The 9,735-nt window shown below is 47.4% G+C and overlaps 1 protein-coding gene across 2 annotated transcripts in view; it reads left to right on the top strand.

Moving 5' to 3' along the window:
* Window positions 1-4,814: 4,814 nt before the first annotated feature.
* The window catches only part of vgll4b (vestigial-like family member 4b), a 132,544-nt gene continuing 127,623 nt past the window's right edge, over window positions 4,815-9,735 (top strand). Inside the window, exons 1-2 of one of the 2 annotated variants that reach the window (XM_038812659.1) lie at window positions 4,852-4,977; window positions 5,264-5,361. In XM_038812659.1, the coding sequence (XP_038668587.1) occupies window positions 5,298-5,361 (64 nt within the window). In that variant the 5' untranslated portion in view covers window positions 4,852-4,977; window positions 5,264-5,297. Of the gene's footprint in view, window positions 4,978-5,263; window positions 5,362-9,735 lie in introns of both variants that reach the window. The other variant, XM_038812657.1, reaches the window with a different exon arrangement.

Here is a 9,735-nt window from a genome sequence, read left to right as displayed (position 1 = left end):
AGTGAGACCCCTGCAGGTCCCACTTTACCTCCTTCATCAGGCTTGACAGGTTCCATTTGTGGATCCATGTCCAGTCGTGGGCTACTTGAATCTCCAAGTATCGGAATTTGGTTTGAACCAGCGTGAATGGCAAGTTTCCCAGCTCCAGTGTACCCCCCAACCCTGCCCGATCCGCAGGGTGATGGGGAACATTTCGCTCTTGCTCAGAGTAAGATTTGTCTTATCTCTCGTTCATAGATAAGTCAGTTCGGTTGGATGAATGGAAGCAAAATTTTTATTTCTTAAAAACACATTTTGGTACATTCACACGAAATTAACTGGAAAATGCTTTCTCCGTGTCTCTCGAAGTGTCTCCTGACTTTTGTGCCACGTTCAAGCTCCCTGTGGCACGTCTGGTCTCAGCTGGGATACTGTTTCAATCTTGTTGAATGTACCTTCATATCAGATAATGTCAGATAACGTCAGAACTTGTAGTTCATTATTTGATACAGCCATGGACAGTGTTTATAATTATAATCATAATTATAACTTACTCATATTATTTCTTCAAATTCAGTCATTTTCAGGAATTTTTATTAGCTAATATTTTAAAGGACCCCCCCTCTATAATTGCAGAATCCAACAATCAGGTTGAGTTTGTACCCTGAGAAGGCTCCGAACTCTCTTAGGAGACCCATTATTCCTCCCATTCTGGCCAGGGGTTTTGAGCAGAGAGGAGCAGGTCATCCGCATAGAGTGAGACTTGGTGCTTTCTGTCTCCCCTCTGGATGCCTCTCCACCACTTCGCTGATGTGAGAGGGCCAAGGACGAACTTAATCTTTTCCAACTTAAGGAATTCTGTTGCATCCCCCAGCCACTCCAACACCCTCGGTAGCTCCACTGACCTCCACTCCAATAGAATTCACCTCCGGGCAATCAAAGTGGGGAAGGCCAGTACATCAGCTCCCCCTCCCCTCCAACAACTCCGGCAGCTCTAACACCCCAAAGATCGCCACCAAAGGGCCCGGCGACATCCCCACAATTTTCTATAATGCTTCAAATATCGGGCCCCAAAGGCCCACAAATCTCGGACATGACCAAAACATGTAGACATGATTTGCCGGCTCTCCACTCATAGAACATAGAACATAGAACAGTACAGCACAGAACAGGCCCTTCGGCCCTCGATGTTGTGCCGAACAATGATCACCCTACTTAAACCCACGTAACCCGTATACCCATAACCCAACAATCCCCCCATTAACCTTACACTACGGGCAATTTAGCATGGCCAATCCACCTAACCCGCACATCTTTGGACTGTGGGAGGAAACCGGAGCACCCGGAGGAAACCCACGCACACACGGGGAGGATGTGCAGACTCCACACAGACAGTGACCCAGCCGGGAATCAAACCTGGGACCCTGGAGCTGTGAAGCATTGATGCTAACCACCATGCTACCGTGAGGCCCCTCCATCTCTCACATTTATCCTCTACCTCGGGAAAGAACCCACTCATCTGCACCCTCATCATATGAGCCCTATGCACCACTTTGAACTGTACCAAGCTGAGCCTAGCACAATACGATGTTGCATTTATCCAGTGCATATTCTCACTCCCCACACTCCCCAATTCAAACTCCATGCACAATTCCTCCTCCCACGTCAGCTTCACCTACTCAATTGGTGCTTTCCTTGTGACCACCAGCCATCGATAAATATCTGCAATCTCCCCAACCCCAGCTCATCTGGGGACAACAATCTGCCCAACAAAGTGTGCTCTGGCACACTGAGGGACAAGGGCACCTCCTTCCACACAAGATCCCGTAACTGGATATACCTGAACTCAACTCCCCCACCCACCCGCGCCCTTCACCAACTCATATTTCTCCTGCAACTTGCCCAAACTAGCAGGGGTGTGCTATTTCTGGATAGCACATGGATTTAATTGATTTGGCTGAAGCTCTGCATTTGTGATTGTGGGGACCTCAGGAGGAGGTCAAGATGGATCATCCACTTGACACTTTGGGCTAAAAATGATTTAAAATGCTTCAGTCTTGTCTTTTGAATTGACATGCTGGGCGCTGCCATCATTGAAGATGTGGACGTGGAGACCCCTCCTCCTGTTGCTTAATTGTCCATCACCATTCATGACTGGAGTGTCAAGGTTGCAAAGCTTTGATCTGATTCATTAATTAGATCATCTAGATCTGCCTATGCAATACTGCTTCAGCTGTTTAATATGTATGTAGCCCTGTGTTCCAGCTCCAGCAACTTGGCACTTGCTTTGAAGTTAGGGCGGCCAAAGCCCTCTTCGTTCATGGGCTTTCTGGTAGATGGGCTATGCTGGGGATATGTTTGCAGATTGTGATGGAATCCAATTTTGCTGCTACTGATGGACCACAGCACCTCATAGATGCCCAGATAATGAGAGAAGAGCTGGCCTTGCCAATGACACCCATATCCCATAAAGGAATATAAAAAATAGGTTTGAGTTACTAGAACTATTCTGAATGTATCCCATTTAGCACAGTTTTAGTGCCACAAGACACAATGGAGGTGGGCCAGGACTTTGTCTCCACAAGATCTGTGCGGTGTTCATTCCTACCAATGTTTTTATGGATGGATGCATCTGCAACAGTTAGATTAGCGAGGACGAGGTCAAGTAGGTTTTCCCTTGTGTTGTTTCTCACCTCTTACTGCAGGTCCAGCTTGGGAAATAGGTACTTCAGGATTCGGCCAGCCCACATGTTAAAGTACCAAACTGGCATTTGTATTGATGTAACAAAAATAACATTTGAGATACATTCACAAAGGTCAACATTCATCCCTGTTATTAAAACAGAATATTCATTGGTCACGATGCTGCTGAATTGACTGCTGTAAGTTCCCAATGTAACAGAGGTAACTATGCCACACACTATTAAGTGCTTTGTGGTTCTTTTATTCGTTCTTGGCAAGGAAGTATGGTTAGCAAGGCTAGTGTTTATTGCCTATCCCCAATTGAAGGTGCTGGTGTAGCACCTTCTCCAGATGGTGGTATAGTGATTATGTCACTATAATATTAGTCTAGAGGCCCAGACTAATCGTCTGGGGACACAGGTTCAAATCCCACCACGGCAGTTGGTGGAATTTAAATTCAATTAATTAATTGAATTGAATTGAAAACCCTTTGTGGTGATGAGTACTATCAACGATTGCCATAAAAATTCATTCAGTTCACTAATGCCCATTAGGGAAGGAAATCTGCCATTCTTAACTGGTCTGGCCAACATGCGACTCCAGACTCATAACGTGGTTGATTCTTAACTGCCCTCTGAAATGGCCTAGCAAGCCTTTCAGGTCAAGGGCAATTAGGGATGTTGGCCTTGCCAGCAACACCCACAGCTCATGAAAGAATAAAATAAATCTGGGTGCAGGAATACCAACAGTGCTATCAGGGAAGGTGTTCCAGGATTTTTACAGTCACAGTGATGCAACGATATAACTTCCATGTCAGGATGCTGTGTGGCTTGAAAGGTGCAGTTTCTTTTGCACCTTATTTTAAAATGGATGACACCATCCTCACCAGGCAAAGCAATGACAATAGACATTGAGTTCCATTTTTTTTTAAAGGGAGAAATGATTCTCTTTGAAGCTATTTAAAAACAAACATTTTGAAAAGAATCAGTTGCCTCTATCTGACCTCAGACTTGTAAGACCCTTCTGAAAAATGGCACTCCCAGAGGAGTAACAAAAACAGAAAATGCTGGACAATCTCAGCAGATCTGATAGCATCTGTGGAGAGAGAAAATGGAACTAACGATTCGAGTCCGGATAGCTCTTGTAATGTTCGGTCTCTCCCCACAGATGCGGTCAGACCTTGAGAGGCATGCTGCCACAGTGGTTAGCACTGCTGCCTCACAGCTTCCAGGGTCCCAGGTTCAATTCCGGCCTCAGGTGACTGTCTGTGTGGAGTTTGCATTTTCTCCCCGTGTCTACGTGGGTTTCCTCCCACTATCCAGAGATGTGCAGGTTAGGTGGATTGGCTATGCGTCCAAACAATTAGGTGGTGTTACTGGGTTACGGGGAGAGAGTGGGGGTTAACTCTGGTCAGAAACAGTACCTTGGACCCATTTCCTGGCAGATGATCAACAATTAAGTTCACCACAATAATTTCCAATACATCCCTGTCCATGTGAAGTTTGCACATTCTCCCCGTGGCGTCTCATTCACACGACCCAAAGATGTAGGACAGCACGGTAGCATTGTGGATAGCACAATTGCTTCACAGCTCCAGGGTCCCAGGTTCGATTCTGGCTTGGGTCACTGTCTGTGCGGAGTCTGCACATCCTCCCCGTGTGTGCATGGGTTTCCTCCGGTTGCTCCGGTTTCCTCCCACAGTCCAAAGATGTGCAGGTTAGGTGGATTGGCCATGATAAATTGCCCATAGTGTCCAAAATTGCCCTTAGCGTTGGGCTATGGGGATAGGGTGAAGGTGTTGACCTTGGGTAGGGTGCTCTTTCCAAGAGCCGGTGCAGACTTGATGGGCCAAATGACCTCCTTCTGCACTGTAAAATCTATGTGCAGGGTGGGTGGACTAGCCATGTTACATTGCCCCTTAATTGGAAACATTAAAAAATATATAATAATTTTCAATACTGCGTCTTTAAGCAGACACTTCATGCAAAAGTGCTGGAAGCTAAGGAGAGAGCGCGAAAGGAAAGCTGCGTTCCTGGGAGCGTGCCTTCCTCTTCCTGGAAAAGCCAGCATCCCGAGGTGAAGGTTAGGTTTGTCAGTCAGTCAGGGTCACTTCCGCACCATCCGACTGGCTCTACCTGAGGATGTGACGCCTGGCGGGGATTAGCATAATGTATTGGGAGCTTGGTGGCGCTCTGAGCCAATGGCGTTGTGTCACTTTCACCACCTGCCATGAGAGAATTCCATCATTCCTCACATTCTTCCGCGTCAGTGTATCCACTCTACAAGCCAAAGAGGCGCTGCCACTAAAACACACAGGTAAACCAGCAGTGCTTTCAGCGAGAACACCACTCGGAAAAAAAAAACATCACGTTTATAGAGTCAGAGTGCACATGTGTAATTGGTAATAAAACGGGGCTCGTGCTTTTAAAGGCTGCCGCCTTTTAATATGTTACATTAGAGACTGTGGTGGCTACTATGTGTGTGTGTTTGGGTTGTGTCGCGTTATTGTTGAAACAACAACAAAAAAAGAATGAAGTCCAAAGTTTCTTCATATGATGTGGTGGTACAGGCAGTGTGTTCTGTTTTGCGTTCATTCTTGCAGGCTGCAGAGATATATATGCACATATATTTAAAGAATGGAGACTCCCCTGGATGTCTTGTCCCGAGCAGCATCTTTAGTACACGCTAATGACGAAAAACGTAAGTATGGTAATGAGAGCATTGCAGTTTCTCAGCAGGAGTTAATGACAAGTGCCCTGGTTTTAAGGGGAACCGGGGGTGGGGGGCGTTCACAAAGTGCCTCCCGGGCTAAATGTTCCCGATAGTGAATAGGAAAACTGATTGAGTTGCTTTTGTTGATTTTTTTGTGTGTGTCCTGTACATCAATTGAATGTTAAGGGTTAAAAATCGTAAATTGCTTTGCAGTGTGTTTAAGCCCCCCCCCCCCCCCCCGCAAAGTTGTAATACAGTGATTCTCGAGATATTAATGCTGCAACGACAGTTCAGGGTTTGTTTACTACTCGGCGCCTATGTTGAGTTTGTTTAAAAGGTGGGAATTTTATCAGTTTAACACATATGTCTGAAAGATTGGATTTCCGCAATGTTTTCGCTTAATCTTTAAACCCCCCCCCCCCCCCCCCCCCCCAACCACCACACACACACACACACAAAATGACAAAAAGGCAGTTGCACCACCTTGGAAACTGGGTGCCAGTCCTCCAACTGGCAAACAAATTAGCTGCAACGGCTCTTGTTTTGGGAGGGGAGGGGGTGGAGGTAATCATTGTGCTTTAATTCTTCGAAATGAAATCAATCAAGGCAGGATTTTGGGGCAGACGCTTGTTTTCATTGTTCAGGTTCCCAGAGGAGACGGAAAGGACACTAGCGTAGAATCTCTCTCTGTGTCTCTCTGGGTTGTACACAGCGATTTCCCAGGAACCTGACTTGGAAAGTGATACAATGAAATGATGTAATTTCTGTCCAATCGCCGCATCGTCTCCAGCGGTTCGCAACCCCGCGTCTGTCAGTTTCCGAGAAGGGCGTTAAAGGTGGATCGCCCTGCGGTGTAAACAGCTTATCACCCCGGCTAGACTGGGGTTTCAGACTCTCTTCCAAACCCCACCTCACCCCCAAAATCGCCGTCGATTTCTTCTCTGCCCCGCTGTTGTAAAATATATCGGGGTCTCTCTTGTATATTTCATGCCTTTCCAGTCATTGACCGGCGGGGTGACGGGCACTTCACCCTCCCTGAAGCAGTGTTGTTGTCGTCTCGGGTGTAACTTTGGGCAGCAGCCAGCCCCGACATTTATTGGGGGGGGGGGGTTACTTGTTTTGAAGTGCACGGATTTACACATGTAACACACTGAGGCGCAGGCGTGAATCGCGAAGGTTTTGCAGGACTGGGAAATTTGCTTCTTTTGTTGACGTTTCGGCGCGGGCGCTTGTGTTTTTTTGGGGGGGGGGGCGGGATTCCCTAATCCTGAAATTCGATTCCTCTCCTGACTATTTTTTCCTGCTGCTCTCCTGTACAGAAGAGGAAGAGCGCCTTTGGTAAAGTTCAAATGTTTCCAAAAGGCAGTTAAGCCTACAAGTTTCTCTGTCAGAATTAATGCAGCATTTTTCAAATGACATTTTTTTTCTTTTAAAAGATGTAAAATAATATCACTTTGTCCCTATCCATTTTGTCCGCCGAGTCTGAAATTAAACATAAACCAAAGTGCTGGAACATCTCAGCAGATCTGGCAGCCCCTGTACCGAAAGAAATGAGTTAACGGGCGGGATTCTCCCATTCGGCGGCAGAGTGTCCATGCCTTCTTCGGAAACGCCGTTGCGAATCGCGACGGCATGAACGGGCCGCTGGGAGTACCGATTCTGGCCCCAACTGGGCCAGCCGGGCACTGGAGCGCATGCATGGTGGCACCGGCGCCAACCCGCACATGCGTGGTGGCCTCCCTCAATGCGCCGGACCCAACGCAACATGGCGCGGGAGTTCAGGGGCCGGCGTGGAAGAAAATAGACCTGGGGAGCGAAAGGCCGGCCCGCCGATTGGTGGGCCCCGATCGCGGGCCAGGCCCCATTTGAGGCCCCCCCCCCCCCCCCCCCCCCCAGGCTGTCCTGCGACCAGGTGTGGACGGCGCCGGCGGGACTCTGCCTTTTTAGAGTGGCCGCTTGGCCCATCCTGGCCGAGAATCGGTGGCCCGGCCGGGCCCGTACAGCGGCCCACGACCGGCGCCGTGCCAAATGCGCCGGCATTGGGGCGGCATGTCCCAGTTGTGGGGATTCTCTGGCCCGGCCCCATGCCGGGAGAATCCCTCCCAACGTTTCCATCTAGTGCAATAACACTCCTTCAGAACCGAGTCATGTCAACTCTGCTTCTCTCTCCACCGATGCTGCCAGACCTGCTGAGCTTTTTCCAGCATGTTGGTTTCTAATCTCATCATCCTGTCAGCTCATTCCCCCAACTCTCCCAAATTCCCTTTATTGAGGAGGTCTTGGAGTGGCTTCAACTCTCTCTCTCTCTCTTTCTTAGAATCAAAATGAATCATTTGAGGCTTAAAGCCCAATTTTCTGCCCGAGAATGATTTGTGAAATCACACTTCTCGCCTCCATTGCAGCTCATGCCAATGAGCTGGCTGATTCGTCACATGCTAAAGTATCAAGACTTACCTCCAGAAATAACAAGCTTCAACTTCTGATCAATGATTTCAGAAAGATATTTATTTTGTTGTGCAGATAAATACCATTTATAAAAACCACTTCATTTATGACCCAACTTGAGGGCTGGGAAATTCTCTTCACCACTGACGTCTCATATCAAGCCCTCCAAATTACACTGACCCAGCCTGGCAAACGGCTGTGAAATTTAGAAGTCACTTCGTCTGTAAGTATGAACTATGTCAATTGATAGCTTGATCCAGCTTAACCCTGCTGCCAACTGACACACAGTCAAAGGGATTGTTGTAGGGGCTGTGCCAGCATTAGCAAATTAGACAAGCCTTGAATAAAGTTCTCCAGCTCTAGTGCTGCTGCTCTGATAATTTTCACACTCCACCCCCTCCCTTCAGCTGCACTCTGACCCAAGCCATCGCTGTCTTTCCTGCTCCCCGAAGTACAGATGGTAATGTAGTAGACTGGGGCTCTTTTTCCTCAGAAAGTGTTAATAGCAGGGATCCTCGTCAAATATATTGTGGGAGGGAATACTCAAGAACAGGAATTTCCTCCTCCAATAAACAATGACCAAAATCACAGCTTCTATGCCTGGAGCAATATCAAGAAGAAATTAAATGAAAATGAAAATCGCTTATTGTCACGAGTAGGCTTCAATGAAGTTACTGTGAAAAGCCCCTAGTCACCACATTCCGGCGCCTGTCCGGGGAGGCTGGTAACCGTGCTGCTGGCCTGCTTGGTCTGCTTTAAAAGCCAGCGATTTAGCTCAGTGAGCTAAACCAGCCCCAGAAGAGAGGGGCCTTGTGGTTATTCTTTGCTCCATCTTGATTTACGGGTTGCCAGAGTGCGGTGGAAGACAAGAGATGTAATTTTTTTTGCGGGGGGGGGGCTGCCAAAACTATAAGCACTTTTTGAAGGGAGGAGGAGGATAAATGCTGACATCAACTGAAGAGGGTGAGTGTGTAAGGAGTGCCAGTCTAATGGGTAGGAAAGGGTAGAAGAGGATGAACTTTAACAAAGTAAGGCAGGAGAACAATGCCAGTTTGAATGCTGGGTGTGAAAGGTGAGGACCACTTTGGGCTGGTTGGAGGGTAGAAAGGTGTAGCAGGTGAAATTGTTTGGGGGTACGCAGAGAATGGGCAAACAGGCAGTAGTGTGGGCAGGGTTAGAGAGGAAGAGCTGTGTCATTCACGCAGTGTTTAGCATTCGGTGAAGATGTGTTGGTAACCCAGGACAGACTGAAGTGTCCTGAGGTGATGAGATCTCTGAGCTCTTTTGCATTTGTTGACTTCAGCTTCATGCCACTTATTCAGTTGTACAGGTAATACAATACAATACTAAGGCATTTCCTTTGCACAGCTGACACTGTCTGATGTTCTTGGATTTGTGTCAATATTTTTAGCAGATCCTTTACAACTGAGATATTTTGGACCGGGGGGGGGGGGTTACACAAACATATATTTTCCAAACCTGTTTTAAGTGGACTGTAAGTTGCTTTTCTATTGATCTCAGTGGGGCATGGGTATGTGCAGTGCAGGGTGCGGCAGCTCAAGTATCCCAGCCAGCAGGAATCCCAGTGTAAATCTGGATTTCCAGGCAAACCTATAGGATCAACAGTACAAGTTCAATGTTTCCTTGTATATTGCAAGTATAGCCATTCAAAGTTGCAGGTCTGATTTAATTATTTATGGACTGTTAATCCACTTGTATATTGTTTGTTCTATTTAATTCGTGGGTGGCACGGTGTCACAGTGGTTAGCATTGTTGCTTCACAGCTCTAGAGTCCCAGGTTTGATTCCCGGCTTGGATCACTGTGTGGAGTCTGTATGTTCTCCCCATGCCATGTGGGTTTCCTCCAGGTGCTCCGGTTTCCTCCCACAAATCCCGAAAGATGTGCTGTTAGATAAC

This window comes from Scyliorhinus canicula, chromosome 11 (assembly GCF_902713615.1).
Source record: "Scyliorhinus canicula chromosome 11, sScyCan1.1, whole genome shotgun sequence".
Lineage (NCBI taxonomy): Eukaryota > Metazoa > Chordata > Chondrichthyes > Carcharhiniformes > Scyliorhinidae > Scyliorhinus > Scyliorhinus canicula.
The sequence above is the reverse complement of the archived record's forward strand: the minus strand, read 5'-3'. Positions and strand labels throughout refer to the sequence as shown.